Source organism: Ovis canadensis, chromosome 14 (assembly GCF_042477335.2).
Source record: "Ovis canadensis isolate MfBH-ARS-UI-01 breed Bighorn chromosome 14, ARS-UI_OviCan_v2, whole genome shotgun sequence".
Lineage (NCBI taxonomy): Eukaryota > Metazoa > Chordata > Mammalia > Artiodactyla > Bovidae > Ovis > Ovis canadensis.
The window spans coordinates 67,209,676-67,227,981 of NC_091258.1; the positions used below are offsets into that span (position 1 = coordinate 67,209,676).

Genomic DNA, 18,306 nt, shown 5'->3' on the forward strand with positions numbered 1-18,306 from the left:
TGGCGCAGGGGAAATGGGGCCCCAACCTCGCGCTGAAACGCGCCGGGCTGGCCCCTTTATCACCCTCCAGAAAAGGGCATGGGGCGAGCCCATTTCGCACTTAATACAGGGGAGGGGGGCGCTCCCTTTCACCACTTGGCAAAGCACAAGGAAACCTCGTTTTTTTTCCCTCCCGGAAGGGATGGCGCCCCATGATAGCCCGAAAAGGGAGGGAACCCCACGAGAAAGAGGGGACCAACTTCCTCTCCTCTCCCAGGCAAGGAAACCAAACCTCAACAGCTTACCCCCCAACCCCGCGAGCCAATAAACGCCATCACCTACCTACGAAAAGCAGGACCCTTCCCTTAAAAAATAGCTTGGGGAAGGGTCTTCGCCCCAAAATGAGGCAGGGGCTTCCAAAGGAGCAAGGGATCACAACCCCCCGCAATGTTTGCCCCCCTAGGGAATAGCTAGGCAACAACTCCCGCCAAAAAGTGTAAAAGAGCCCCAACCGAAAGGACCCCCCCATTAGGATGGAGAAAGAAATGAACGAACCCCCACTTTCTGTCTCCCACGAAAGCTAGGGTACCTCTCCAAGTAGGGCAGGGCACACCTCCCCCAGGAGAAAGGATACTGCCGGGGGCTGGGAGACCCCGCCAACTCCCTAAGAGCGGGGCTCTGGCTCCAGATCCCCCCAAAGGGTCCGGGAGCCCCTCCCCCATTCCCTTCCCCGAAGCCAGGCGACAGGCAGGCGGGCCCGTGGCTGCCAGCTCCGGGCGCAGGGGCAGCCAGGACCCCCGTGGGCTTCCGAAGCCCCCCCCCCGGCGCCCCCTCCCCAGGGCGGGCGCAGGGGGTCCGGGGGGCGCCTCCTCACCTTCCCCTCAGCATGGCGCCCAAAAAAGACAGAGCGAGAGCGAGGGAGAGCGGGCGAGCGCCGCGAGGGGGGGGAAACGCATGAGGCCAGGAGAGAAAGCAAGCGAGAAAGAGCGAGCGAGCGAGAGACACCCACCGACCCCGCCCTTCCTTCTTCTCCTCCTCCTCCTCCTCCTCCGCGGCCCGGCCCAACATGGCCGCCGCCCCCCTTCCTCCTCCTCCTCCTCCTCTACCTCCCCCCGGGGACGCCGCCCCAGCCGGGCCGGGGGCCTGACCTGTCGTCAGGGAGCGGGAGGCGGTGGAGGAGGTGCGGGGTAGCCAGGCAGGCGTCGGGGGGACACAGAGGAGGCGAAGGCGTTGATGGCGGTGGTGGCGATGGCGGCGGCGGCGACTCTGATGGCGGCGGCGGGGGGGTCCCGGGCGCAGCCTCCATAGTTCCTTTGGGGGGGGAGGGGATGTTAATGCACGAAAAAGGACTGCTTGGGCGTAGCGGGAGGGGCACACTTCAGCTCTTGAGGGCTCCTGATCAGAATGGGTATATATTTTTTCAATTTCGGAATCACCTCTGCGCCGACCTCCGCGTAGGCCGCGCGGCCTAGGCCTCCGGGGGCCGCTCGCCGCCTGCTTACTCCGCAGCCCGCCGCGGGGTCACTCGCTCACGGGCGCAGGGCCCTCATCGGGGCGAGAGGCGCCCCCGACACACACACACACACGCACCCCCGCGGGCCCGGGGGTGGGAGACCCGGGGGACACGGACACTGGTGGGTGGTTCGGTGTAATTAGCGCGGGCCGCGCGCGATGGAGCAAGCGAGGGGAAAGGGGAGAAGAGGAGAGCGAGCGAGGGCGGTTAAAAAAAAAAGGGGGGGTTTCAAAGAGAGGAAACGGGCCGCGGAGACGGGCCGACTGTCTGTCTGTCAGCCCGCCTAGGTGCCCCAGCTGCCCGGCCCCCGCCGCTGTCAGAAATTCACACAAAATGGCGGCCCGGCCTGGACGAGCCAGGAGGCTAAGGCGGGAGGAAAGGCGAGGTGGGAGGGGGAACTGGGAGGCGGAGGCCGTGTCACGTGTAGCAGAGAGGCAGAGACAGCTCTTCCGATGAGCGGCGGAAAGAGCCGAAGGGAGAGAGTAAGGCCGAGGCAAGGCGGAAAAAGCCGGAAGGAGCTGAGCTGAACTTCGCGAGAGGCGGGAAGAGCCGAAGTTGTCGATGGGGTGGGGCTAGGGGAAGAAAGGGAAGCCCCTCGGTGCCGGAAATAGCCGAAGCGAATCGGGAATGGGAAATACTAAGAAACTGAGGTGATCCGGAAAGAACCGAAGGCTGTGTCGTGGGTGAGTGGCAGGAGGCGGAAAGAGCCGAGTGACGCCCGGCGGCGGTAATAAGGTTTATAGACCGAAAGAGCTGAAGTGTGGGGCTGGTGAAGCGATTAATGACGAGAGTAAAGACTTTGAGGAATTCGCCCGAGAGCAAGCGAGAAGAACCTAAAATTGCTAGGTTTAAGGGAGGCGGGAAGAGTCGAAAGCCTTAGGTGGGAGAATGGGAGAGAAGGAATTCGGGATACAGAGAGAAAATAATAACCGAAAGCTGGAGATCGAGTGCCTGCAGTTGTAGGTTTCCGGAGGATGAAGCTGAACAGGCCCGGAGATGACGTCATTAGAGAACTCTGTCGCTAATGTTATTCTTGGGCGGTGCGGGAGGGCGGGTCTTAGTAATTCTTTGGGAGCTTAGTAGGTAGAAGATCTCAAAAGGTAGACTTGGGAACGCTGGCCGGGTTCGAACAGTATAAAAACGTAAAATCTTTTGACTATCACAACTCTTATAAGGGGAGCTACCATTATGCCCATTTGATGGATGTAGACTGAACCTCAGTATCTAGCTAATTGGCTCATGGTTATAGGATTAGCCGTAGGGAGCATACCAAAATTTTAATCATAGCTGTCATTCCATTGCTCCCCTGAAGAAATTCTGTTCAGTGCTATTTATAAGAGGAGCTTCGTTGGATGCTTTTATGAGCACCTTGTACAGGTCAAAGTCCTGTGATGGCCGAATGGAACATAGGTTCTTCTTAATAGAGCTTAGAAACCGATAATGCCACAGGGGAAAGAAACTGGAAGTTAAAGAGTAAATGAAGACTCTTATTGTATTGGCAGACAAGGTTGTTTGAGCTGAGACGAGAAGAGAGAATTCCAGGCAGAGGAAATAGATTCTTTCAGAATCTGACAAAGCAAGGACCAGTTAGATTCCAAGAACAGAGAAAAGCCTTGTGGCATTAAGAGAAAATCTGGAGGCAGAGGCTGTCAGATCGCCTGCTATATTAATCTTACTATAAAAATTGAAAATATCGCAAACCAGGTATGGGCCACAAGATCTTCAGGAGGGTAATTTGCAATCTCTAGTAGTTTGAAACTGTTTAGATTCTTATTCTTATAGTGTATTGCATTCTATAAACAGTGTGTTGCATTATATAAGGCATTAGATTATATTTGCATTCCATAGAGTCACAAATAGTTTTCTAGACCATTATAGTATCCTTAGTGGTACTGCACTGTGGAAAATAGCTTGCAGTTAATTAACACAGTGCTTTATATTTTTCAAAGTATTTTTTAAAAATATTTGTCTGTTTGAGGTTTTAGTTGTGGCTTGCAGGATTTCTCTGCACCATGTGAGATCTTTCATGCATTGGAGAAGGAAATGGCAACCCACTCCAGTGTTCTTGCCTGGAGAATCCCAGGGACGGGGGAGCCTTGGCTGCCGGTAGGACTATGAATTGTCTAACCAATCTATATTGCGATTTATATAAAAAAAAAGCATGTGTGGTTTTTGTCCTAGTACCTTGCACTGAGCTCCTAAAACCCTAGGAATGTCCAAAGTGATAAGAGCTATAGATAAAGGTTCATACAAGCCCCTTTTAACCACACCTTAGTTTATGTTAATGAAGTGACTTTTGGAAAGCCTCCAAGCTAGTCATCAGGGGAACCAATCAGGAGATTGCACTTTTTACTCCCCTTCCCCAGTCCCTGGTGGCTTCCCTGGTGGCTCAGACGGTAAAGTGTCTGCCTGCAATGCAGGAGACCTGGGTTCGATCCCTGGGTCTGGAAGATCCCCTGGAGAAGGAAATGGCAATCCACTCCAGCACTCTTGCCTGGAAAATCCCATGGACGGAGGAGCCTGATAGGCTATAGTCCACCGGGTCGCAAAGAGTCAGACACGACTGAGCGACTTCACTTTCACTTTCATTTCCCAATCCCTAGAAGGAAGAGAAGCTGGAGATTAACTTAATCACCAATGGCCAATGATTTAACCAATTATACCTACATAGTGGGGCTTCCCAAGTGGCTCAGTGGTAAAGAATTCACCTACCAATGCAGGAGACTCGGTTTCCATCCCCAGGTAGGGAAGATCCCCTAGAGTAGTAAAGGGCAACCCACTCCAGTATTCTTGCCTGGAAAAATCCCATGGACAGAGGAGCATGGTGGGCTACAGTCCATGGGGTTGCAAAGAGTCAGACACAACTTAGCGACTGAGTACATACACACACAAACACACACACTCCTACGTAGCAACACCTTCCTAAAAATCCCTAGCCTATGGGGTTTGGAAGAGCATGGCAAAGGATGAGATGGTTAAATAGCATCACCAACTCAATGGACTTGAGTTTGAGCAAACTCCAGGAGATAGTAGAGGACAAAGAAGCCTGTTTCTAGTAGAGTAGAAACACAGGTGTTCCCCTCGAGGCACTTTAAAAACTAGCCCGGCAGTTATCAAATACAGGCTAGTTGATTTGGTGTAGGAACGTACTCCTACACCAAAATACAGCAATTCTAACCCGTGAGTTAAAATTCATGTTTTATGGCAAGATCAGAAAAATTTAAACCTATTTCTTTTCTCTCCCCTGTACTGTGCTTTGTGTATCTGCATTAGAAGTCGACCAGACCTCCCCCAGTCCAAAGAAAGACCTGCTCAACCGTAAAGAGAAATATTCTCTCAGCATCAACAAGACAACTCCTTAAAAGATAACATCTTGATTTTGTAAGGGACCACGTGACCCACCACTCTGTACCCCAGATTTGAATTGTGCAAACTTTCTACATCATTAAATGTACAGTCTTCTGTCTCAAAAACCTAAATAACTGTGCTTTGGCCTCTAACAGGTGGAAGAGTCTCAGAACTTTCTGAGGTTATAATCCTCCATTTGACTCAAATAAAATTTTCCATTTCTTTCCTAGATTGAGCAACTCATTTTTTTTTTATTGACAACCCCCAAAGTATATATCCCGCAAGTACATATAAAGGCACAAAGGAGATTGGGGATAGTAAGTAGGTAATGCGGGATTGATCCCTGGTCAGGGACCAAAGATCGCACAGGTGTCAGAGCTAAAAAAACAAAACCAAAAATAGAAGCAATATTGTAACAAATTCAATAAAGACTTTAAAAATGGTCCACATTAAAAAAAATCTTAAAATGGTGTGGCCAAAATTAAAATAATAATAACAGTTATAAAAATATATGTATAAACACCTTTTTTTCTAACTTACTACCTGAAACCAAACTTTGTTTAAATTCCTTACTAAGAAAGCACTCAAATCTAAGTTTATCTTGTCAATTTCTCACCAAATTATTGTATCTTTTTTCCTACAAGAAATATGTTTTTTACAAAAAAATTTATTTTTGACTGTGCTGGGTCTTTGTTGTTGCTTTGGCTTCTCCCAAGTTTCAGCGAGTGGAGGCTTCTTTTGATGTAGTGTGCAGGCTTCTCCTTGCTATAACTTCTCTTGTTGTGGAGCACAGGCTCTAGGGTGCACCTGCTCAGCAGTTGCAGCTCCCAGGCTCTGGAGCACCAGCTCAATAGTTGGGGTGCATGGGCTTAGTTGCTCTATGGCACGTGGGATCCTCCCAGATCAGGGCTCCAACCTGTGTCTCCTGCATTGGCAGGCGGATTCTTTACCACTAAGCCACCAGGGAAACCCACTAAAAGAGACAAGTTTTGTCTACTGCCTGTTTTGCCCACTTCTTAGATTTCAGTTCTTTTTCTCCTGTTAATCTGCCTTATTTCAATTTTATTACGAATCTAGCCACAAGAATTCAAGAAGGGTGAAGAGGGAAATTTCCCACTCCCTTATGGCATCACCAACTCAACGGACATGAGTTTGAGCAAACTCCAGGGGACAGTGAAGGAAGGGAAGCGTGGTGTGCCGCAGTCCATGGGGTCGCAAAGAGTCAGACACGACTGAACAACTGAACAACACACTATATCTTGGAGCATCTAGAGAACCTCCTCTTGCATAGGGCCCAGAAGCTCTAGGATGTCCTTTGGTGATGTCTTCCAATCATGATACAAATTGCTGCTAACACTCCTAGAGGGCCCCCCAAACATTTTGGCTTTCTGGTAGTAGGGGTGGGAGGAAATACAAGTTTTAGCAACTTTCCCTTTGTTTTGGGATTAAAAAAAAAAAAAAGTCCATTCCAACATATCTCTTCTTCTGAAACTCCAAAACATCTTTGACCTGGCAGGTGCCCATATTTTTCTGAGACAGAACCTTCTATAATGTGCATAAATCTATAATCAATGAATCCATGGCACCTGTTTCACTGTCCATTTGGTGTTGGTGGTTTAGTTGCTCAGTTGTATCCGATTCTTTGCAACCCTGTGGACTGTAGCCCACCAGGCTCCTCTGTCCATGGGTTTCCCAGGCAAGAATACTGGAGTGGGTTGCCATTTCCTTCTCCAGGGCATCTTCCTGACCCAGGGCTTGAACTGGGTCTTCTGCATTGCAAGTGGATTCATTACTGAATGAGCCACCAGGTATTCTTGGAAAATCATAATTCTGGAAAAGGATGTGATTTTTCTAATTCCTGGGATGGCTTTAGGGTGGGTTCTTTGTGCCACCGGTGAGCAGTCCTTTAGAGAGGAGACATCACAGAGTCTGGATGCAGTGCCAGCTTCAACTTCTGGAAACCCTGGGGAAGAAAGGAGACCATTGGTCAAAGAGAGACATTATGGTGTATTGGATCCTACTGACTACCAACCCAATCATTATTCCCACATTCTTTTTTGCTAATCCGATCTTGGATTTATTGGGAAGGTTGGAGGTAAAGAAGTTCAGTTTATGAAGTGAGCCCGTGTCTAACTAGTTCTTAAGGAGATGATGTCTTCTCTGGGGCTGAGATTGTAGCAGCCCCTTGCCTTCCAGCTCTAGCTGTCCAAGCCTGCCTCTCTGCCTCCGGGCAGAGAGGGGCCTGTATGCCCTTATGGCAGAAAGTGAAGAAGAATTAAAGAGCCTGTTGATGAAAGTGAACAACAAGACTGAAAAGGTTGGCTTAAAACTCAACATTCAGAAAACTAAGATCATGGCATCTGGTGCCATCATTTCATGGCAAATAGATGGGGAAACAGTGGAAACAGTGACAGACTTCATTTTCTTAGGCTCCAAAATCACTGCAGATTGTGACTGCAGCCATCTTTTAATGAAATTAAAAGACACTTGCTCCTTGGAAGAACAGCAATGATCAACCGAGATAGCATATTAAAAAGCAGAAATAGGTCCAACAAAGGTCCATCTAGTCAAAACCATGGTTTTTCCAGTAGTCATGTATGGATGTGCTGCTACTGCTAAGTCACTTCAGTCGTGTCCGACTCTGTGTGACCCCATAGACGGCAGCCCACCAGGCTCCCCCGTCCCTGGGATTCTCCAGGCAAGAACACTGGAGTGGGTTGCCATTTCCTTCTCCAATGCATGAAAGTGAAAAGTGAAAGTGAAGTTTCCCAGTCGTGTCCGACTCTTCGCGACTCCATGGACCGCAGCCTACCAGGCTCCTCTGTCCATGGGATTTTCCAAGCAAGAGTACTGGAGTGGGGTGCCATCGCCTTCTCTGGTATGGATGTGAGGGTTGGACTAAAAAGAAAGCTGCGTGCCAAAGAATTGATGCTTTTGAATTGTGGTGTTGGAGAAGACTCTTGAGAGTCCCTTGGACTGCAAAGAGATCAAACCAGTCAATCTTAAAGGAAATCAGTCCTGAATATTCATTAGAAGGACTGATGATGAAGCTGAAACTCCAATATTTTGGTCACCTGATGCGAAGAACCGACTCATTGGAAAAGACCCTGATGCTTGGAAAGGTTGAAGACGGGAGGAGAAGGGGACAACAGAGAATGAGATGGGACGTGATGGACATGACTTTGAGTAAACTCGGGGAGTTGGTGATGGACAGGGAAGCCTGGCTGCAGTCCATGGGTTCGCAAGAGTCCTACAGGACTGAGTGACTGAACTGAACTGAAGGAGATGATGTCGCCCCCTAGAGGACATTTTGGAAATTATGGAGGGAAATTATTTTTGCTTGTCAATTCTCAAGGGGACAATATTGCTCCCTTGGGGACGTTTTGGAAATTTTCGTGGACTTTTGAGGCATCACAATAATGAGAGGGCTGTTACCAGATCTAGAAGGTAGAGGTGGGGATGATAGAATGTTCTGCAACATTAGTTTGTGAATAATGGGAAAAACTGTTTATGCTAAGTTATATTAAGCTGTCATGCTGAACTTTTCCAGTTCTTTAGGAATTTTGTACATAGAAAAGTCATGGTAGACTCTTGGAGATAAACGCATACCAACACTTTTGGAATAAGAGAAGTGTTTTGGAACTCAATAGAAGTGGTGGTTGCCAGTGGTGGCTGCACTAAATGTCACTGAATTGGTCACTTTATTTATTTTTTTAATTTGTATTTTAGATTAAACTATAGCTGATTTTCAACGTTGTGTTGGTTTCAGATATACAACAAAGTGATTCAGTTATACGTATACATTTTAAAATTTTTTTCAAATTCTTTTTCCAATTAGGTTATTACAAGTATTAAGCAGAATTCCTTGAGCTACATAATAGATCTTTGTTGATTTTCTATTTTAAATATAGTGGTGTATATATGTTCAGTCCCAAACCTTCAATTTATCCCTCCTCCACCAAATTAGTCTCTTTAAAATGGTTAATTTGGGGTATTCCTTGGCAGTCCAAAATATTTTATGTTATGTGAATTTCACATGAGTAAAATTTCACTCAGGACATAATGCAAATAAGTACATGCCCTGGATCTTTAAGGTCAATTTCAAGATCAATATATTAACAAATCATTCAAAGTTCCGAGTCTGTTTTTGCAACTCAAAAAAGTTTCACTTAGAATTTCCTGGTGGTACAGAGGATAAGAGATCTTGCTCACCTCAAATGGAGAAAGTCTGCATGGAGCAATGAAGACATAGTGCCACCAAAAATCCATAAATTTAAAAAAAAGAGTTTGATTCCTTTATTTTCCTATGATCCGTGTGTGTGTGTGTTTAGTCAGTCATGTCTTACTCTTTGCGACCCCATGGACTGTAGCCCTCCAGGCTCCTCTGTCCATGGGGATTCTCCAGGCAAGAATATTGGAATGGGTTGCCATGCCCTCCTCCAGGGGATCTTCCCTACCCAGGGATAGAACCCAGGTCTCCCGCATTGCAGACAGATTCTTTGTTCACTTGAATAACACAAGGCAACTCAGCAAAAGTGTTTATTTCCAAAGGCTTATCCAAAAGATACTTGATATAGCCCTTTGCTGCCCAGTCATTCCATGACTTCTAAACATCTTTACTGAGCAGAGGTTGTTTGATCCTGTCTTTGGCATTTTCCCCACAGAGGTTATTTGATCCTGTCATTGATATTTTCCCCTTTGATTGGAAAATAGTAACACAGCCGAGTGCAATAGCTTTGAATTTAGAGCTTAAAAAACAAGGTTCAAAAAAAGAAAAAAAACACACTTTTATTTTGGAAAAATTCAAAGATACACAAAAATAGAGGGAAGAATAAAGTGAAAGTCATATATATATCATCCAAATTAAACAATTATAATCTCATAGCCAGATAACCAACAAGGATTTACCATATAGCAGAAGACCTGTGCTCATCATTTTGTAATAACCAATAAGGGAAAAGAGTGTGAAATAAATAGTTTATGTGTATGTGAAAAGTGATACAAACGAACTAATTTACAAAACAAAAAGAGATGCACACATAGAAAACAAATTTATGGTTACCAAAAGGGAATGGAGAGGAGGGCTAAATTAGGAGTTTGGGATTAACACATACACTGTGGTAAAGAATCTGTCTGCCAGTGCTGGAGACACAAGAGTCTCAGGTTTGACCTCTGGGTGGGGAAGATCTCCTGAAGAAGGAAATGGCAACCCATTCCAGTATTCCTGCCTGGAGAACCCCATGGACAGAGAAGCCTGGTGGGCTACAGTCCATGGAGTCACAAAGAGTCAGACACGATTGAGCAGGTGCGCATGCATGCGCATAATATAATACAGTACATACATTACATTATACAGACTGATGAATTTACATCTGTACAAAGTGTTACGGGTCAAATCGTGTCTCCAAGAAGATATGTTCAAATCTCAATCCCTACTACCTATGAATGTGAGCTTATTTAGAAACAGGATAGGATTCTTTACCACTGTGCCACCTGGGAAGCCTATGCTTATTATAGTATACTTTTATTAAAATGTATTTGTTTTCAAGACTCCACTTATCCTTTGACTTTCATAGTTTCTACTCTAAACAGCAGAAACTGTGTCTACAGAATGGCTTAGAAAGCGTGATTAAAAGCTGTACAGACCCATGAGAGATGCCAAGTCACTTCAGTCGTGTCCGACTCTGTGAGACCTCATAGGTGGCAGCCCACCAGGCTTCCCCATCCCTGGGATTCTCCAGGCAAGAACACTGGAGTGGGTTGCCATTTCCTTCTCCAATGCATGAAAGTGAAAAGTGAAAGTGAAGTCGCTCAGTCGTGTCCGACCCTTAGCGACCCCACAGACTGCAGCCTACCAGGCTCCTCCGTCCATGGGATTTTCCAGGCCAGAGTACTGGAGTGGGGTGCCATTGCCTTCTCTGCCATGAGAGATACCCAGAGCTTAATCCAATGTCATTTTTTAAAAACTGAAGCATAGTTGGCTAACGATGTTGTGTTAGTTTCAGGTGTACAGTAAAGTGATTCAGTCATACATATTCTTCAAAGTCTTTTCTTCTACAGATTATTACAAGGTGTTGAGTATAGTTCCCTGTACTATACAGGGAGTCCTTGTTGGTTATCTAGTTTATATTCAGTAGCATGTATGTGTTAACCCCAAACTCCTAATCTGTCTCTCCATCTGTTGTCTTTTATTTATTTATGGCTGAACCACCAGGCATGTGGGATCTTCCTTGGCCAGAGATTGAATGTGTGCCCCTCTACAGTGGAAGTGCAGAGTCCTAACCACTGGACGGCCAGGGAATTCCACCCCTTCCCCATGTCTTTTATCTATTTTTTTTTTTAAGTTTTAAAAAATTTTATTTTGTATTGGGGTATGGCCAATTAACAATGTTGTGATAGCTTTGGGTGAACAGTGAAGGGACTCAGCCATACACATACCTCCCCCCCATGTCTTTTAAATACCCCTAAGAGTTACATGGTTCTAACAGGAAGAGGAGGAAAAGAATTCAGACTAGAATGAAACAAGACACAGACCTTTGTTCCACAGTTCTCCACACTGGCTGCCTTTTAGAATCATCTGGGGAGCATTTGGTAAAAATCCCAAGGTCTCAGCTCCACCCCGAACCAATTAAGCCGTCTCTGAAGGTAGGCTTTGGGCACTGTCTTCACTAAAAAGCTCTCCAGACAATCCTAATGTACAGGTGGGATTGAGAACCACTGCCTTGGTGAATGGTGAGCAGTCATCTGGGCGGAGGTAATTATGTAATCCTTAAACCCAGGAGCCTGATGTATTGAATAACCGATCTCCTCCCCCTTTGAGTTACGCTGTCACAGTTTGGGCAGCTGTTCTGATGAGGTGTTGCTAAAAAGCAAATTGCCCCATGGGTATCTACCCAAGAGAAATGAAAACTGTGTCACAAAGAGATATTTGTACGCCAGTGTTCACAGCTGCATTATTCACTATAGTTGAAATGGTAGAAACAAACCAAATGTCTATTGATGGATGAATGGATAAGCAAAATGTGGTATATGCTCACAATGGAATATACTCAGTCTTAAAGAGTCTCCGCCTGCAATGCGGAGCTCTCCTGGGTTCAATCCCTGGCGACTAAGCACACGCAATGATCACATATTACAATTTACAAATAGATTTCCAGGCTCTAAAAAAAAAAGTACACACTTTAATCCAATGTTGTATGTCAATTATACGTCAGTTAAAAACAAAACAAATCATCATTTTGCCTCTTGATTGATGCTTTGTCCCCTGGGGTCACCGTGGCTCAGTCGCCTGACTTCTCTTCCTTTGTCTCCTGTTTACTTGGTTATCACTTCCTTTAAGAAATGTTCCCTAAGCCTACAGTACAAAACACTCCCCCTGCAGGTTATCTATTGCCTAGCATGGGGCTGGGCATTGAGGAGTTAGTGGTTTAGTGTTAGTCCCTCAGTCGTGTCCGACTCTTTGCAACCCCATGGACCGTAGCCCTCCAGGCTCCTCTGTTCATGGGATTCTCCAGGCAAGAATACTGGAGTGGGTTGCCATGCCCTTCTCCAGGGCATCTTCCCCACCCAGCGATCAAACCTGGGTCTCCAACAGTGCAGGTAGATTCTTTACCATCTGAGCCACCAGGGAAGCAGGCATTGAAGATGTCCCCAGGGAAATGTAAATGAATGAACCCATCAGAGAGACTAAATTCAGAAAGATGGAGAGTGAGTTCGCATTCTCAGAATACTCTTTCCTGACTCCTACACTAAATCAGACACTATTGTAGCTCCTTCTTTCCCTTGACAGCACTGGTCAAAGTTTCTATTTATTTTTATATCACTTTCAGCAGAGAAGGAGAACTAGAGTTAGAAAGAGAAAGGAAGCTGGGGTTGGGCAATAAGGGAGAGGGTAAGAAGGGAGAGAATTGGGTGGGGAGAATACTCAGGTTTTCTAATGCTCTGTAACAAGTGTCAGCAAACTTGTGCCAAAGGGCTTTCTGGTTCTTAGTTCCTGGACCAGGAACTGAACTCATGACCCGGCACTGCAAGCTGCCGAGTCTTAACCACTGGACAGCCAGGGAATTCACAGTAAACATTTATTTTATTTACAGCTCAGTACTTTGGGCAGAGCTTGGCAAGAATAGCTTCTCTCTGCTCCCTCTGGGGTGATTTTCTGCCAGAGGATCAAATCTCCTTTCAAGATGGCGCACTCACATGGCCAGAAAGATGGTGCTGGATGTTGGCTGGAGCTGTCGGCCTGGCCGAGGGTCAGAAGCTTTGGTCTCTTTCCATGTAAGACTTCTCCGTAGGCTGTTTTGGCTTCTACTAGCGTGGAAGCTGGGGTTAAGAACAAGCGTCCCAAGAAACACATAGTGGAAGTTGACCACTTCCTTTTTTAAAAACAGCTTCACTGAGATATTCACACACTATGCAATTCACTCATTGGAAGTGTACAATTCAGGGACTTCCCTGGTGGTCCAATGGCTAAGATTCTGCACTCCCAATGCAAGAGGCCAGAGTTCAATCCCTGGTCAGGGAAATAGATCCCCAATGCCACAGCTAAGACTTGACGCAGCCAAATACATAAATTTTTTTTTTAAGTGTACAATTCAGTCTTTTTGGGTATATTACATTATTAATTAAAAAAATTTTACCCATTTTTTATTTTAAATCATTTTCAAATGTACAATTCAATGGAATTAAGTACGTTAAGTGTCACACAGCCATCACCACTGCCGAATTCTTCTTTCGTCACCTTTTGTATCTGAGTTCTTTCACTTAGCATAATATTCTCAAGGTTCATCCAAGCCTGTATCAGTGCTTCATCCTTTTTATGGGTGACTATTTTTTCATTGTATTGTTTTACCACATTTTTTTTTTAATCCACTCATCACTTGATGGATGGATTGGGTTGTTTCACATTTGGCTTTCGTGAATAATTGTTGTCATAAAGATTGGCATACAAATATCTGTTCGAGTCTCTGCAAATGGAAATGCTGGGTCCTATGACAATACAAAGTTTCGCTTTTTCGAAGGGAGGTTGCCCATTTCTTAGGGGCTGGACTCAAACACTGGCCTAGCATTCACTTCTATCATATATGATTAATCAAGCAGCCATAGAGCACAGATTCAAGGACAGGAGATCTAGATTCCTTCCCTCCCTCCCAATACAAATGAAGAATATCAAAAGATTTGCGGACATGTTTTACCCCTCCCACAGAAAGTCTGGGAGGGAGAGGCAGCGGTAAGGGCCAAGGAGAGACTCTCAAGGAGTCAAAGAGAATTAACTCAGACTCTGGGTCTTGACAGGGGAACCCATGCTCTCAGCTTGGGGTTCTTCCTCTGGTTTGGTAGTTTCAGTCTTTATTGACTGCAAATCTCAGCTGAAAGTTTACACTCTCAAAATATCTTTTCCTGACTCCTACATTAAGTCAGATACTGTCATATCTCCCTTTTCTTTTCTCTTTCTCAAAGTTCTATTTCTTTTACTTTTTTAGTTAAAAAATACATTTAATTGTTTTTGGCCATGCTGGGTCTTTGTTCCTGTGAGGGTTATTCTCTAGTCGCAGTGAGCCGAGGTCACTCTGTAGCTACAGTGAGTGGGCTTCTCACTGCAGCAGCTTCCCTTGCGGCAGAGCACCAGCTCTAGGGTGCGAGGCTTCAGCAGTTGCAGCTCGCAGGCGCTAGAGCACAGGCTTAGTAGTTGTGGTGACAAGGCTTAGTTGCTCCAACGCATATGGGATCTTCCCAGATCAAAGCTCGAACCCGTGTCCCCTGCATTGGCAGGTGGATTCTTTACAACTGAGCCACCAGGGAAGCCCTACATTTTTAATTTTTTTTTGCCATACCACAAAGCTTGTGGGATCGTAGTTCCCCAGACAGCAATCGCAGAATCCTAACCACTGGAGCTCCCTGGAGTGTGTCCAAGTTTATCATGATTGTATCCCCAGGGCCTGGCCCAAAGTTGAATACACAGTTGGAATTTGGTAAATAATTGTTGAGTAGTTGCATTAGTGAATGCCTTTGATGAAGTACTGTCTGTCCTCCCTACTAGAGTGTCAGCACAAGACAGGGCAGGTGTTTCCTTTGTTCACTCTATTTTCACAGGGAAAGATGTGTAGTCAGTGGAGTAACTTGCCTCCAGGATGGTCCCCAAATGATGTTTGCCCTCTAGTATTCACACCCTTGTATAACCCCCTCCTGCAATGAACCGAGCTGGCCAGTACGTGGCCAATAGCATACTGGTGAGAGCGCGTCGCTTTCAAAGTGGCTCTGAGGATCACTTGCTCTGGGGTATGCCAGTCAGCATGTCATGAAGACACTCTAGCAGGCTGGTGGATAGTCCCAGAGGGAGAGGAATTGAGGTCCCCAGCCATCAGCCAACATCAACTTGCCAGCCACATGAGTGAGTCATTTTGGAAGGAGATCTCCCCCCACCCCAAGCCATCAGAAAGTTGTAGCCCCAGCTGCCATCTGACTTCGTCCCTATGAAAAACCTTGAGCCAGAACTACTCCTCCAAACTGCTCCTGAATTCCTGATTCACAGAAACTCTAAGAGATAACAAATATCTACTGTTGTTGGAAGTCCTTAAACGTTTATAAAATTTGTTCCATAACCACAACCAACAGTAGGTATTGCTACCCTTTTCTGAATCCCAGAGTCATATTGCAAAAGGGGAAGAAATATCTATCTCTGAGGTTCATAGAGAATGTACCTCACTGGGCAAGGTCATAGAACATGTGTGTGCATGTGACTGTGTGCTAGGCTGCTTCAGTTGTCTGACTCTTTGAGACCCAGTGGACAGTAGCCCCAGGCTCCTCTGTCCATAGGATTCTCCAGGCAATAATACTGGAGTGGGTTGCCATGCCCTCCTCCAAGGGATTTTCCCGACCCAGGGATTGATCCCACGTCTCCTATGTCTCCTGGATTGGCAGGCAGTTTCTTTAGCACTAGGTCAGAGAACATGCTGCTGCTGCTGCTAAGTCGCTTCAGTCGTGTCCGACTCTGTGTGACCCCATAGACAGCAGCCCACCAGGCTCCCCCGTCCCTGGGATTCTCCAGGCAAGAACACTGGAGTGGGCTGCCATTTCCTTCTCCAATGCATTAAAGTGAAAAGTGAAAGTGAAGTCGTTCAGTGATCTCCAACTCTTCACGACCCCATGGACTGCAGCCTACCAGGCTCCTCCGTCCATGGGATTTTCCAGGCAAGAGTACTGGAGTGGGTTGCCATTGCCTTCTCCGAGGTCAGAGAACATAGTAAGAGCTTAATGTACCACCAGAAGTGTAACTTTCTGAGGAAGCATGTGGGTCTGGGTTTGAATCCTAGCTTCACTACTCCTAAGATATTAATACTTTGTTTGGGCCACTAATACTTAACTTTGCTGGATCTCACACTCTTCAGCTAAGAAATGGGAATATTAAAGAATGTATCTACTCTTCCAAGGGTTAGAGAAATAATCCATGTAAAGCCCATTTAAGCTCCATGAGAGGGCAGATACTGTTTTTTTCTTTTTCACTGTTCTATCCCTAGCACAAAGATTGGTGGTTGACAACTTATTAATCAATATTTGTAGAATGAGCAATAAAAAGGCGATCTTCCTAAGTACACATTAGCTATTACTAGCCTATAAGGTCCTACATGGGGCTTTCCAGGTGGCTAAATGCTAAAGAATCCGCCTGCCAATGCATGAGACATAGGTTCAATCCTTGGGTTGGGAAGATCCCCTGGAGAAGGAAATGGCAACCCACTTCAGAATTCTTGACTGGAAAATTCCACCGACAGAGGAGACTAGTAGGTTACATTCCTTGGGGTTGCAAAGAGCCACGCACAACTTAGTGGTGGTAGTGGTTTAGTTGCTCAGTCGTGTCCCACTCTTGCAACCCCATGGACTGTAACCTACCAGGCTTCTCTGTCCATGGAATTCTCTAGGCAAGAATACTGGAGTGGGCTGCCATTTCCTTTTCCAGGGGATCTTCCCAACCCAGGAATCGAACCCTGGTCTCCTGCATTGCAGGCAGATTCTTTACCGACTGAGCTTGGAGGGAAGCCCCACAACTTGGTGACTAAACAACGAAAAAAGGTCCTAGTGATTTCCCACCTGCTTCATTTTATGATTTAATCTCGTGCCATTTGCCACCCTCTCACTCTGCTCCATCTGCCCTCCCCTCTCCATGCTGCTGCTGCTGCTGCCAAGCCACTTCACTCGTGTCCGACTCTGTGTGACCCATAGACAGCAGCCCACCAGGCTTCCCCGTCCCTGGGATTCTCCAGGCAAGAACACTGGAGTGGGTTGCCATTTCCTTCTCCAATGCATGAAAGTGAAAAGTGAAAGCGAAGTTGCTCAGTCGTGTCCGACCCTCAGCGACCCCATGGACTGCAGCCCACCAGGCTCCTCCATCCATGGGATTCTCCAGGCAAGAGTACTGGAATGGGGGGCCATCGCCTTCTCCCCCCCTCTCCATAGCTCCTCAAATGTCACATGTGCCAGCTTCAGGGCTTGTGCACCTGCTGGCCTCACCACCCCAAGAAATACTCCATCTACATAGCTTGTTATTGCAGCTCCTTCAGCTCTCTGCTCAATGTCACCTTTTCTGAGAGACCTCCTCTGGCCACTCCTGTCACCCTCTAGTCTCATATCCTGTTTTACTTTTCTCCAAAACATTTACTGCCTGACTTCCCCTCCCCCTTCCCCCCCTTTGGGCTCTCTTCAGTGTAATGCAAGCTCCATGAGGGCAGGGCTTAGTCTATTTTACTCACCACTCTATTTCACAACGCCCGCGCTGCCAGGATTCAGCAGATTTAATTATATTTGCTGGATTTACAGCCATATAAACGACCACCTCGGAGAAGGCAATGGCACCCCACTCCAGTACTCTTGCCTGGAAAATCCCATGGACGGGGGAGCCTGGAGGGCTGCAGTCCATGGGATCGCTAAGAGTCGGACACGACTAAGCGACTTCACTTTTACTTTTCACTTTTACGCATTGGAGAAGGAAATGGCAACCCACTCCAGTGTTCTTGCCTGGAGAATCCCAGGGACGGGGAAGCCTGGTGGGCTGCCGTCTACGGGGTCGCGCAGAGTCGGACAAGACTGAAGCGACTTAGCAGCAGTAGCAGCAGCAAACGACAACCTGGCTTCCCTGGTGGCTCAGACGGTAAAGCGTCTGCCTGCAATATGGGAGACCCGGGTTCGATCCCTGGGTAGGGAAGATCCGCTGGCGAAGGTAAATGGCATCCTACTGCTGTACCGTTGCCTGTAAAATCCTAGGGACAGGATTGCTACGGTCCATGGGGTCGCAGGGTCGGACACGATTGAGCAACTTCGCTTTCCTTTCCTTTACAAACGACCACCTGGGTAATCCCGTGGGGCTAGAAGCCGCGGGGACTTTTGGCCAGGATTGGCCACAGACTCCGTCACGTGACTGGCTGTGTCCCGCCCGCCCTGGAGGCTAAGGAGGTCCACGTGGTTTTGACTCCGGGGCG

At 46.7% G+C, this 18,306-nt stretch overlaps 1 protein-coding gene and 1 long non-coding RNA gene across 7 annotated transcripts in view; one reads left to right on the forward strand and one right to left on the reverse strand.

Annotated features, from left to right (window-relative positions):
* Nucleotides 1-2,478, reverse strand: part of ZC3H4 (zinc finger CCCH-type containing 4) — a 38,830-nt gene extending 36,352 nt beyond the window's left edge. For 3 of the 6 annotated variants that reach the window (XM_069549281.1, XM_069549284.1, XM_069549279.1), the window contains exons 1-2: nucleotides 1,416-1,834; nucleotides 1,128-1,290 (exon numbers count right to left, since the gene is read on the reverse strand). In XM_069549281.1, coding sequence (XP_069405382.1) covers nucleotides 1,128-1,285 — 158 coding nt within the window. In that variant the 5' untranslated portion in view covers nucleotides 1,286-1,290; nucleotides 1,416-1,834. Of the gene's footprint in view, nucleotides 1-853; nucleotides 990-1,127; nucleotides 1,291-1,415; nucleotides 1,835-2,422 lie in introns of those variants that run through there. The other 3 variants (XM_069549280.1, XM_069549283.1, XM_069549282.1) reach the window with 3 other exon arrangements.
* Nucleotides 1,939-5,069, forward strand: LOC138418227 (uncharacterized). Its single transcript, XR_011248456.1, has 2 exons — nucleotides 1,939-2,175; nucleotides 4,766-5,069. It is a non-coding gene; the product is annotated as an uncharacterized lncRNA (long non-coding RNA).
* The last annotated feature ends 13,237 nt before the right edge of the window (nucleotides 5,070-18,306 follow it).